At 49.6% G+C, this 13388-nt stretch overlaps 1 protein-coding gene across 1 annotated transcript in view; it reads left to right on the top strand.

Moving 5' to 3' along the window:
* NGEF (neuronal guanine nucleotide exchange factor) overlaps window positions 1–13388 on the top strand; it is a 37745-nt gene that overhangs the window by 21724 nt on the left and 2633 nt on the right. The window contains exons 6-12 of the mRNA XM_062005698.1: window positions 4579–4739; window positions 4917–5069; window positions 6911–7040; window positions 7576–7650; window positions 9537–9626; window positions 10790–10953; window positions 11963–12118. Of these exons, the coding sequence (XP_061861682.1) occupies window positions 4579–4739; window positions 4917–5069; window positions 6911–7040; window positions 7576–7650; window positions 9537–9626; window positions 10790–10953; window positions 11963–12118 (929 nt within the window). The remainder of the gene's footprint in view (window positions 1–4578; window positions 4740–4916; window positions 5070–6910; window positions 7041–7575; window positions 7651–9536; window positions 9627–10789; window positions 10954–11962; window positions 12119–13388) is intronic.

The raw sequence follows: 13388 nt of genomic DNA on the forward strand, positions 1-13388 counted from the left end.
GGCCTCTGCCACACCAGCTTTTTTCATCAGAGGTGAATGTGAGAGTAGCAAGATGTAAAGCAACAGCTGGAAGTGTCACCAAAGCAATGTGAGTGCAAATGCAGAGAAAGGAAGAACAAAAGGAAAAGCAAAATGCATGTCACAGATCACAGAGGTCAGGGAAACACAAAAATTATGTGCTACTGGAATCATTATCTGCAATGACTAAGTTACTGATAAGGTAGTTTTAATTACCTGGTTTGGAGAGCATCAAACACAGCCACATATGAATCCCCAAGGGCTTTCTTTTAACTATATAGAAAATGTAATGATGCAAGAATGACAAGCCAAAAGAAATGCTGTTTGGGTTCTGCCATGGAGGCAGCGCAGAGGAAACGACAGGCAGTGTGTGTAGCAGGAGGGGCTTGAGAGAAAACCCACTCCCTGTATTACATGTGATTTAAGTTCAAACAAATTGTGTCACCAAGGTACTGGGCTCTTAGGAGGCAGAGAGTGATCCAGAGATTAGAAGAAACAGCATGTAATCAGTTAATCTATTAAATTAGATGTTGGTTTGGCCTTTCCGTGGAGTGCCTGTGGTTTATTCCACTTTCCCAGTTCAGTTCCCTACTTCTGGGTTTCTCCTTGTTTTATTTACTGTATAGTTTCTTCATTTTGTGCTTTTCTGCTTGGTAACTGTATTGATTTGCCTGTGCCCTGTTAGTCTTCTGTGTTTTAAGAGATTCCAAGATGAGTGGAACTCACCCCAAACAATTTACTGATAAAAATAGTCCAACAAAATATTCTCAGTCTTTGAACTGAGCTCTTTGGGTTTTGTGCTGAGATGTATGAGCTTTGATAAAGTTTTTGCCAGGGATTATTTGTATTCGGGTCACTTTGATGTTAGAAAAAGGGGCAGAGACAGATTAATCTGCACCATGTGTTATAGTGTGAATTTATATGAGGGAGCTGCTGCTTTGAACATTTGCTTTGCTCAAGGAGAAAAAGGGACTTGAACCTGGTTGTGAGCACTGGTGACACGGCCTCTCTGTGGCAGAGCACATTTGACAGGCAGCCTTTCTTTCTTGTTCCATTTGCACACCAAAAAAAAGCCCAAATAAGATTTCATTTCCTTTCCTTCTCAGACCAAACCTTACACTCCAAACCCTTAAATCTCCTGCACAACGGAGCTACTCTCATCCAGGGGGTTCTTCTGCTGGACTTTGCACTTCTGGCAGGTGGATGTCAGACTGGCCCCATGAAGGCAACCAGGTCTCAGAGCTGGTCAGAGCCAGTGCCATGGCATCGGCCCAGAACATCCCTCCTACACTAGACCAGGATCCCTCCTCCTTACCTGGTGGCTCACACGAGGAGCAGGGCCACTGGGAACAGATATTTCCTATCTATGCAGTGACACATGGTAGTGTCTCAATAGGAATTTACCTTGTAGGATTACTTACTCCTGCCTTTGGTGGCTCTTAGGTTGTCTCCTGCTTTTGTCTTCTACATTTGCTTCTTCCTTAGGCTTCACATCTCTTTTCCTTTCTCAGTCTCTCTGCCAAAATATAATCCATGAAGAGGATTAGTACAGCTATTACATGACTGTGAGGTTTCATGAAGTTAATGACCAAGAGGACTGATGGGACAGCATTGGTCATATTCCCAAGAAATAGCATCAGACTATTTGTAGACTGAGGAAGATAATAGAAAAATAATGTAAATGTCAACATTAATTGACATTTAGTTCATTTTTTTTCCCTAGTTATTTTTGCAGTGGAGACCAGAAGCTTCTGCTCTTTCTTCTAGTGACTGCTTCTAGCTAGCAAAGTTCAGTTATTCCACAGAGATCACGTCATTACACCACATGGTTGGACGTTTGGTGCCAGCTTAGGAGATTTGCAGCTCCTACTTGCCATTCCCAAGGGAAACAGCAGTCTGGGCTCCTTGTGGCAGATCCTTTAGGTCTGCAGAAGACCAGCTGGATCTTCAAAGTAAATTAAGAAACTTGTCCCTTACACATGCTGTGAAGACTCCCAGAAGCTTGTCCTGATCAGTGGAGAAGTTCTTCACTTCCCTAGCATCTCCTTTAAATCAGAACCCTGTGCATTTATATTTTCTCTATGGATTTAATAATTAGCTTGGCCTGGCTTGCACTCTGCACAGCCCCACGCAGGTCTAGCACCCCTCACTGTGATGAACATTAAATGCACACAAATTAATTTCTCCAAATGTGGGCAGAGGGGCTTCTACAGATAAGGAAACAACCTTCCAGATTAAGCAAGTTGTTTGAGGTTAAGGCTGTGGTAGAGTGGCAGATTTTTATCTTGGCTCTTTGAGCTATTCTGCTCTCAAAGACCTGGCAGAAAAATACATCCTGGCTTGGAGTGTCTGGAAAGCTGCTGTGCAAAATGATTGGTGGTATCAGTCCCCAGGATATCTGGAAGGAACAGGCTGTCCAGAACATCAATGTCTTATTCTTTGTTGTATCTTTATCTAGTTTCTCTTCTCCTCTCATTTATCAAAGAAAAGCCTACAGTTGAAGCTGTAAGAGGTCATTTAGGACCCAGCCAGTCATGCAGAGAGAGACAGGTTCTCTGGCAGGTTCAGCAGGGGGCGTGGTGAAGCTGCTGCGAGGAGCTGCGCTGATAACTCCTCCACATCGCTCATCTGGAAGCTGGCCTTGAAAAAGAAATAACACATCCTGTTATTCCTTAAACACCTGCTGTTCCACATGTGCTAACCAAGTCCTACCTGCACCCTTTGCTGTCTCCCTTTCTGGGGGTTGTGCAGGCACAACCTCCTTCTCTGGTGCAGGAAAGGATCACCTGCTTGACTTAAGTGGCCACTGGGAATGTTTCCTAGGCTAGCAAATGCACAAAGAACTGAAATGTCAGTTCAGCTGATATTTTAGCATCTCTAGAGTAAGAGTCCCTCCTTGATGTGCTCACCCTCTCAGCAGCATAGTGTCTGGGATATAACCCAGATCTCTGCACCCCAGGTCCTTCTGTGATGCACAGTGATACTTCCAGGAAGAGGCTCAAAACTACTCAGGAGAGACAACAACCAGCCCAAACCCAAAACAACAAACCAACCAACTAAAGAACAAGCAAGCCACGAGACAAACCCCCCAGGTACTTTGGAAGATATATTTCCATATGCTCAGCACTAAGATTACTCCATGCAGCTGCTGCTTCAGTGGATCTTCCCACCTCTGGCTGGGCCTGAGGGCGCTCAGGGACCCTCAGAGGGGTGCAGAGGACCTATGGGCAGTGAGAGAGCTCAGACTCAGAGGTCAAAGCAGCTTTAGGTTCCTGGAAGCAAGGCTTTCACTGAGCTGCCAAGGGTTCCTCTTTCAGTTGCAGCAGCACAGACCAGTCCCTGGACAAGGAGCCCAAGATGCACCTTCATCAAGAACTGTCTGAAGGATCCATTTAATTTTCACCATGTTAAAGCCCTTGTGAGAATCTTCAATCAATCTTACTTCAACTAACAGGTTCAGTAGTTGTGTAAATCACCTTTTTTATGTAGTGCTGAACAAAGACCACAAACACTTGCCTGGAGAGTAAGTGAGCTCTGTGTGGTGATAGCCGACTGTCCCTGCAGCGCCTGCTGCAGGCAGAAGGTTTGACATCCTCCTCTCATTGTACTGTGATTTATCTCCAAACCAAACCAAAATTGGTTTATCTGAAACAAACCAAATCAGTTTGTCTTTCTGCTTCCCTGGACTATATCCTTGTCCTAACATTGCCAGGCTTTGCACCAGAGACTTCTCTTTTAACAGGAGAAGCAAGGGCTGGAATGTAGAGATTATTTATGGTTTATGGTAAGAGTTAGGGACTGTCATGTCTTCTGCTAGTCCTTGGTGAATTGAGTCAGAAAAGCATATGGCTGGGGTTGATGGGGAGTCTCCCTTGAACAGGAACAACTGTATGTCCTTTGGCTCAGGGCACACACAGTGCTTGCAACACTACAGCTCTGTCTTTCTATTAGCTATTTCTATTAGGAGTGTGTGTCACATGCTGGGACTGCAGCAGGCTGGCTGCTGGAAAACAGGACTTGGTTAAAACCAGAGAGGAGAGGATGCAAGGACACCCTCCTTGGTAGCATAAGAAGCCCTGAGGAACAGATAGAAGCCAGCACTGTTGTGAAGCCAGCAGGGAGTTGGAGGGTGCCTAGAGGCTGCCAGGGTAACTCCCCAGCAAGGAGGTGACAGCACAGGACCAGTGCCCCAGTCAGCCTCAGGTCGTGCCTAAGTGACACTAAGAAAGGGGAGGAGCCCATGAAGTGCTTTTATGTGTGCACTGTGCACAAAATCAGGCTGCTTATGTATAATGAGAGAGAGAGAGAATTCTGCTGGAGAGATTCAATGAGAGGAACTGTGGTCAAACAACTTAGGAGAGAGACAGAAGGAGACAGGAGCTAATGGTGAGGGAGGAAACCTTCCCCTTTCAACCTGTATATGGTGAGCATGTGGGCTTACCACTGCCCAAGCACTGTGCCTGGAGCGTGGGTGCCAGCCTGTGTGCAGCACACTCTGTGTGCCTCTCTATAGAGGCAGAAGGTACCTGCCCTGATTCCTTCTTTGGGATTCTTCCCCAGGCCATGTTTGAGCTGGTTACATCCGAAGCCTCCTACTACAAAAGTCTGAATCTGCTGGTGTCTCACTTCATGGAGAACGAACGTCTGAAGAAGATCTTACACCAGTCTGAGGCTCACATCCTCTTCTCCAACGTCCTGGATGTCATGGCTGTTAGTGAGCGGTAAGACAGCTGCTGCTGGCCCCCTGTCCAGCTCAATGGCATCAGCCTCATTTGTAGAGGGCTGGAGGAGTCTGTTACCCCACTGCCTTTTCAAAGAGCCTGTGGGCACATTCATTGCTTTGAACCCCAAGGGCTTCTCCAGGCCACGATTAATGAAGTGCTGGGTTTCTCATTTAGCTTCCTGTTGGACCTCGAGCAGCGGGTGGAGGAGAATATTGTGATCTCAGATGTGTGTGATATTGTCTACCAGCACACAGTGAATCACTTCTCTGTGTACATCACCTACGTCTCCAACCAGACCTACCAGGAGAGAGCTTACAAGCAGCTTCTGTGAGTTCCACCGTGAATAACAACAAGTTGATACGTTATCTCGGGGGCCACAGGTGGAGCTGGAGTTGTGATACTATCAGTGAGAAAGGGTTGGATAGTACAGAAGCAGCATTTCTCACTTCATTAGTTTTTCACTGCTCCTACAAAAGGGAAAACACACTTTTCTGTGCTGGCAGTTCCCAACTGTGGTAAATATTTATGCTGTGAAACGTGTGTCTTTTTAAATTGCAAGTAGAGGCAAGAGATTGAAAGGCCAAGGATAGAATACGGATCCCTGAGGACAAGGAACAGCCACTGCTTTTCCTGAGCTTCTCATCAAGGCATCTGACCCTCCCAAAGCTGAGAATTTATCTCTTTTTTTCCAGAACAACAACATTTTCGTAAAAAAAGCCCAGCTATTTTCTTCCCACTCGGGTGTTCCACACAGGGATGTTACCCAGGCCTCGGGATATAATCCAAGATATTTTTGCACTATTTTTCAAGTTTAGCAAGTCTTTTGGTCCAGTAGGAATTCTCTTACACCAGCTCAAAACAAAGAGTGCCCTACAAGCCTGTCTTTGAGCAGGAGAATTAAGTTTTCTATCATTACAGTGACCTGGATTCTTTCAGGACAGCCCATTGCACATGCTGCACTGTATTTCCTCCCCACAGCAGCAGCTGCTTCAGGGGAGTGTAACAAGCCTTAATCCTTTCTCTGCTCTCCAGCTTTTGAGGCAAAAAAAACCCCCCAACTCCTTGAGCTTGGCCAACAAAAGGGTACCCACGGGGTTTCCTCAGTCAGAGGCAGCAATATAGCTGCAAAATATAAACACATTACCTAGAGCCATTAGCTAACATGCAGAAAAGCAAAGCAGCAATAGGCTGGAGCCTTACTTGAGCTTGAAAGGACCTGTTGGAGATAGAAGTATTCCTAGATACTAATTTAGAGAGCAGCATTTTTTTTGGTGGGAGCACATAAAGCAAGCTGAAAGGAGCAGGCTCCCTTCCACTGCCTCCTGGCTGGAACAAGAATTTTGCAGCACTTGTCTGAACTGGAAGCCTGAGGTGTGTCACAGTTCCCTCCTTTTGGCTGTGGCTCGGGTCCACTCTGAGGGGTGATGCTGCCACACAATTACCTGCTGCAGCAGGAAGAAACACCCACAGTGGCTTCTCTTGGATGTTGGGAGTCACACACAGTGCAGGCAGGTTTTGCACAGTTGGCAATCCCTCTGCATCCATGCTGTTTCTGCCTCCAGCAGTTTAAGTCTTCCTCAGGGCCCTGCAGTTGCCAGAAATCATTGTCTGAGTGCAGGGGCTGTGGCCTGTGAGGCTTCTCTGTGCTCTGTCCCCGTGGCTCAGCAGTGCCCTCATCTGCTGCAGATGCCCTCAGTGAAGGCTCTTCTCAGGCCAGGTAACGATCTCTGCCCCCCAGCTGCGCTGGCAGGAGTAGCCAAGCTTGTGCTCTTTTGTGCCTGTCTTGTTCTTAAGACTGTGTGAATTTCACCTTGTCACAGAGTTCCAACTGTGTAAAAATACATAATTATGCCTCTGAGTCATCCCCTTGGACACACACCCCATTCACACACACCTCCGCACGCTGCTGAGCTGGATGTGCTAGCACATGTGAACGCTATCAGTGCCTCTACATTAAAAGGCTATTTCTCTCCCCCAACACTATAAATAGTTCTAGATTTGAACTAAAATATACCTAGAAGCATTCAATCCCCACCCCTCCCCTCTCCCCTCTTGTTTGGAGAGGCCATGTAAGTGCTGTCTGTGGCACCAATCTGATTTTGGGTCAGCAGAGTCTCAGGCAGGGTAGCACTCAAAGCCCTCCTCACCTTCTCTGTCTCTCCTCTCAGCCAGGACAAGCCAGCCTTCCGGGAAGTGATCTCACAGCTGGAGCTGGATCCCAAGTGCAAAGGCCTGTCCTTTTCTTCCTTCCTGATCCTGCCCTTCCAAAGGATCACTCGGCTCAAGCTGCTGGTACAGGTAGAGTTTTTCCTCTTCTCTCTCTCCCAAAGGTCTTTTGGGTGCCTCCTGGAATTTTCCTTTCCAGCAGCTGTGGATGAGGATTAGATACAGCCACGATCAATCCTAGAGCTGGATGAAGCAGTTAGACATCTTCAACAGCTATGGAAGAAGGACTTCAGTCACTGAGAGACCATCCCCAAATGGGTGTTGAATTTACCAGGACACGCTTCTAGGGATGAGGAAACAGCTCAGTCCCAAACAGTCTTACCCCACTGGGATTACCAATGACACTGACTGTTAGTGTCAGCTCTAGCTATTTTTATTTATACCTGTATTTTTATGGAACAGGAGTGTTCCTGCCATTTTTGTTTTAGATACAAGGTCTGGTGCCAACAGGTTTCAGTGAGAAAGAGGAATTAAGAGGTGAGAGTCACGGTACTCTGCACCCATCCTGTAATTAGGCTGATGGCCAGAAAGAACTCAGAGGCTAGCAAAGACTTTTCTGTGCTGACAGGCTGGGATCAGAGTTAACACAGCCTTTCTTCCCCTGCAGAATATCTTGAAGAAAGTGGAAGAGAAGTCTGATAGAGAAACCACTGCCCTGGATGCACACAAGGAACTGGAAACGGTAAGTTGGAAGGAGTTAACTGAAGGCCATTGAGATTAAACCATCATGCTCATTTCCCCCCACCGAAAAAAAGGTCCTACAAACTACATTCACTCCCACAGCTGTCTCTTTGAATCCTGTCACTGTGTTTCAAGAGTAATTTTCTTTGCCTTAGCTCTGCCTTGCTGTCAGGGATGGACTGCTCTAGCAGCACTTAGGTGTCAGTGGTGAGGAAGCCCTCACTCACAACAGCTGTGTGTGTTTCTGCTGTAGGAAGGGGCAGAGAGAACATTTTCCTTTGGGACCTTCAAGACCACAAACAGTTTTGTGCAGATACCTGAAGGTGAGGGATCCCACTGAGAGATGGAATTGGCTGCAACAGGCACGAGAGTACAACTGTGCCAGGTTTCCTCCAATACACACACTCCTTCCTCTGACCTAGAGTAACAGTGAAGCGCTCGAGCCTGCTTTTAGCTCTCTTCCCTCAAGCTGGTCAGTAGGTGTGGGGTTCAATTGTGCCACTTACTGCCACAAACAAAACACCAGGAAGGCACAGCCAAGTTTTCCATCTGGGCTGTTCCTGACATGGTCAGATGGGGTGGTCCCAGCTCCAGCCCACACATCTGGGTGGTCTGGCTGTAGCTGGCAGCCAAGTGGGCTGGGACAGGGTGTTTGAACCCTTCTCCATTAAGCATGGAAAACCTCCTGAATCCTGCAATTCAGTGGAAGTACTTGAGATCAAAACCTGTGCTAGAATGTCAGCCTGAGGACACAGGTGCAGCTTCTGACTGAAATACTGGAACAAAATAGGCTCTTGGATTTGCCCTGAACTAGTCTAGGAAGTGTATGCTTTGGAGATGGCTAAAGGCAGAGGCCTGTGCAACACAGAATGCTCTGCATTAATTAGTACGTGCAGAACCTCTCACCATCGCTTTCCCATTGGTCAAAAGCCTGAGGAAGGCTGTTCCTGTAGTATGACTACAACTGCTGATGGAAGAATGCTCTTTTCTTCTTCAGCTGTCAGTGACCTCAATTTCAAAACTCCCTCTGCATGGTTCCTACTTTGAAAAGGTTCAGGTGCCTAATGTGCAGCTAGGTGCAGGCATCAAACACAGCCTACCTGGTGCTTATTTTCTCTGTATGTATTCGAGAGGTAAGAGCTGATCTGGGTTTCAGTTGCTGACATTCTGGTGGGTTTTGAGGAGCAGAAACAGAGCACAAAGTGGAGCTTGTTCTCCAGTGTAATTTTTCTACCTAGCTAGTTCTCCAGAGAGTTGCTCCTTATGAAACAGGCAGTGGCATCTAGGTTAAGGTCCCTGCAACAGGGTAGTGGCTGCACGTTGGTTGTGGGTTTTCAGTTGGGAGTTTGTACTCAGCACACAGTTGGGCTCTGTGTGATGAATGTCTCTTTCCCTGGGACTTTTCAGAGCCTTGGCAGCTGGTGCTGCTTAGCAGAACCACAGCATTTCCATCTTTTAAAGGAAGTTCATGGGCTGCTCGCTGTCTTGAAGATGCTGCTGCATGTGCACCTCATTTCAAGTGCTGGGGACAAGGAGGATGAGCTACATGGTGTGTCAGGATCTGGAAAATGAGCTTTTTCCTTTACTGTGTATTGCTTAATACTGTCTGGTTCAGTAACCATGCAGCCATCCGGCATGTCCTCTGGCAGCCAGCTTCCAGCCATAACATCTTCTGAGTGTTTGAGAGTTTTGGGGTTGTTTTGGGGAGTTAGTTTGGAGGGGGGTTTCCCCCTTTTCATGCAAATAGAGTGCTGTTAGAAGAGACTGGCTTGGTCCTTGTCACAGCTGAGCACTTACCCTGTCACACTCAGGCCTTTCCATGCTGTCTGCCACCACTTCCCTGCTAAAGGCCAGTGGAGGGAAGTATTTCTTTCTCCTTTTTCCCAGGTGGTGAAGGCATGTAATGAAGGCGTCAGGAAGATGAGCCGAACAGAGCAGATGATCAGCATCCAGAAGAAACTGGAATTCAAGATCAAGGTATAAGCAGAGGCTGGGAACCCTTTGCAACCAGCCAACCAACAGCTCTGGCTGTCTGTGCACACCTGGAGCAGGAGGCACCTGCTGTGCTGCTCTTCATCAGTGTTCAGCTGTGCTGGGGGATGCTGCTGCTGCTGCAGCCACACGTGGTCTCTGTGTGCTGCAGGGGCCAGGGCAGCCCCCAGGAGGGCAGCAGCCAGGGCAGGCCCCAGGGCAGCCCCCAGGAGGGCAGCAGCATGTCCACAGACCTGACGAGCTGGCACTGAACCACCCTTGTGCAGCCGGTGGCCCTGGCTCCAACCATTCCTCCCTCTCTCCTCAAAACGTGGGTCAGCTTTCAGCTACTGCATGCATTACAGTGGGTGTGAGGAGGAAAGGCTGTGGGACCTGGGGCTGTTCAGCCCAAAAAAGAAAAGGCTGAGTGGGGACCTCATCAACACTTAGAAGCACCTAAAGGGTGGGTGTCAGGAGGATGAGGTGACACTTTTTTCTGTAGTGACAGGACTGGGAGTAATGGACAGAAGTTGAAACACAAACAGTTGCACTTAAACAGAAGGAGAAACTCTTTAGGGGCTGAGGTGAGGGAGCCCTGGCCCAGGCTGCCCAGGGAGGCTGTGGAGGCTCCTTCTCAGGAGGTTTCCAAACCCACCTGGACACGTTCCTGTGCCCCCTGATCAAGGGGAACCTGCTTTAGCTGGGTGTTGGGCTAGATGAGCTCTGCAGGGCCCTTCCAACCCCCATATACCATTCTGGGACTCTGTGAAGTGCTGAGGCTGAAGTGACAGGCAGGAGCTGGTTTGTCCCTGGAGCAGGTCTGCCCTGAGGAAAGGTAGAGTGTACCACCACAGGCGTGACAAACACAGGGAGAGTGTGAAGGTGCAAACAGTTATTTGCCTGGAAGTGTAGTGTTCTAATATAAAATGTGCTTTATCCTGGGCTGCTTGTTTTTAACACAACATGAGGTAAAACCAGCAATAGCACTGCTGTGGCTTCACGGGCTTACCTCCCAGTGAGAACCCATTTAACCTGGTGATACTTTTGGAGCCAAAAGGATGGGAGCTCACCACCCTTTTGCATCCCTCCTTGCCTTCAGCATCTTGATGGCATAAGCCCTTAGGGTTTTGTTGCTGTCCTGATCTTTGCTGCCTTTTCCTCACCCCTAGTCCGTGCCCATCATCTCTCACTCCCGCTGGCTGCTGAAGCAGGGGGAGCTGCAGCAAATGAATGGCCCGAAGACGTCGCGAACCCTTCGCACCAAGAAGCTCTTCAGAGAGATCTATTTGTTCCTTTTCAATGACCTGCTGGTCATTTGCCGGCAGATCCCTGGGTAAGTGCAATGTTTGGGTGGCACTTCAGGAGCCCTGTTTGCTTTGGGGTTTATACAAGCTGTGATGCTGCACCCCCAGTCCTGTCCCTCAGGCCCGGGGAGGGGATCATGGCTTGACCCCCACCTCCAGCAGTCCCCTTACCTTTGAGCACAGTTGATTCTTCATGGGTGGCACAGCTCCCTCCAGCTGAAATTTTAAGGCAAACAGGGCTGGAATAGCTGCCAGGCCAGATCTCCCAGCAGGGTGAGTGAGCGTGATTCCACTCATTTCTGCAGTGGCAGCGGGCTGCAGCTGGTGGGCTGACCCAAGAGGCCTGTCTTCCTGTCAAGAAGTGATTCTTTGACTCATCACTGCCTGAAAAAGAGCTCTGATTTAGTCAGTTCAGCTTCTGAGAAAGCAGACTAGAAAATGTGAGCAGCAGGGCCTGAGGCTAGCAGTTATATTTAACAGGGTGTAACCTGCCTTGGGAGGAGGAGGAAGAGAACGTCATCATGCTGAAGGCCATGTCTTGTGCAAGTAGACACTAGTGAAAGAGAGCAGCACACACAGACAGGTCCAGTGAACAGCGTGTCCTTTGTGGCACTGACTGGACTCACCAGCAGAGAGCATCTCCCTCCGCCAAGGCTCTAATCAAACGTGTCGCCGCGGTGTCTGTAGCCTGGGAACATCCTGCTCCTGTGGCAGCCTGCATCAGAAACACAGGGGCATTTTACAGACCGGGATGAATTAAGCCTCACAGGCCCCTTTGAAGGAGCTCTGGCTGTGTTCTGTGCATGGTGAGCTCAGACAGAGCAAGCAACTTGTTCTGGGCCTCGCGGGCTGCCTCAGAGCGAGGAGAGGGGCTTTGCCTTGCGCTGGGTTTGCAGAGCCAGCCTTTCCCCAGCAGAGAGTCTGTCCCTGCAGCCACGCTGAGGTTCCTGGCCTGTGGCCCCTGTACAGTTCTGGGTGGCTAAACCCACAGTCTCCCGAGGTAACTGCAGTTTTTCCTAACCCTCTAACCTCTCCCAGGGACAAGTACCAAGTGTTTGACTCGGCTCCCCGGGGGCTGCTTCGGGTAGAGGAGCTGGAAGACCAGGGGCAGAGTTTGGCCAACGTCTTCATCTTGCGGCTGCTGGAGAACGCAGATGACCGGGAGGCCAGCTACATGCTGAAGGCATCGTCCCAGTGAGTACAACAGCCACCCTGGCAGCTCCCAGCACAGCTCTGCCCTGCTCCCCTGCACGGCCAGGCTGAGTCCCCACCGCTGCCCCTGGGTCAGCCCTGCCAACTTTGCACTCTGGGATAGAGAGGGCAGAAATCAGCCCTGGCACGGGAGCCTGCCTGAGTTACAGCACATTCAGAAGAGAAAAGCCAGTGAGATGCCCACGGAGAGGAGAGGAGAGGAGAGGAGAGGAGAGGAGAGGAGAGGAGAGGAGAGGAGAGGAGAGGAGAGGAGAGGAGAGGAGAGGAGAGAGGAGAGTCCCTTCCTCAGCACTTGCCACAGCCGGTGCTGTGCAGCCCTTCTGCTGCTCAGGGCCTCCTTTTCTCCCTGGATACAGGATTTTTGGCTCACTGATTTTTCACTTCAGACACCAGTGAGCTCAGACTGGGCAAACGATTTGGCTGTGCTGACACAGACCTAACGGCCTTGGAGCTCAGGGCATGGCTTTGTCATTGCCCCAAGCCTGACCAGAGCCACCTTTTCTAGGCAGAAGCATCTGCTGTTACAGGTGTGTGCATCCTGTGCCACAGCTCCTAGAGACCATGCACACTCACTGTTCACCATCCCCATCCCTTAGTGACACCAGCCCCAGCTGCCCCCCAGCACAGAGCTGCCCCTCTCCCCAGACACACACCTGCAGCTGTGCTGCACTAAAATAGAGATGCCAGTCCCGTTATGCAGGACAAGCGCATGGCTGACGTCTGTCGGACTGAGCTGTGCAGGGAGGGAGAAACCAGGCCAGGGTTTGCCTCAGCTCAGGGAAGGCAAGGGCAGCTCCCTGCTCCTGCCTTCTGTTCCAGCCTCTGGCTGCTGCAGCGGGTGTGTGAGCCAGCACTCTGCTTGCCAGCAGCCCTTGTGCATTGCAATGGGATGTCACAGCAGCTGAACTGTTGCAGAGCTGCAGCGATGATTGGGGCAGTAACTGCAAAACCAAAGGATTAGGAGAGATAAGTGGGTGCCAAACAGAGGCTGCTGTGCCTGTTCCACAGCTGCAGCACTGCCCAGCTCTCAGTCTGTGAGGAGCTGTGAGTGTGCAGCTCCTGCAGCTGTGGGTGTTGGCACTGCACCTGAAGCATTGGGCTTCAGCCCTGGGGAACAAAGTGTGCCCAGCCTGCAGAGCAGCCTGCCAGCACCCGTCCTTCACGGCTCCCTGTCAGACCTCTCTCTGCTGGTAGAGCCCTGGTAGCTGTCAAGTTCAGGAGCTCAGATTGAGCAGGTAGAAGGTTCTGGCTC

This window comes from Colius striatus, chromosome 12 (genome assembly GCF_028858725.1).
Source record: "Colius striatus isolate bColStr4 chromosome 12, bColStr4.1.hap1, whole genome shotgun sequence".
NCBI classification, from domain to species: Eukaryota; Metazoa; Chordata; class Aves; order Coliiformes; family Coliidae; genus Colius; species Colius striatus.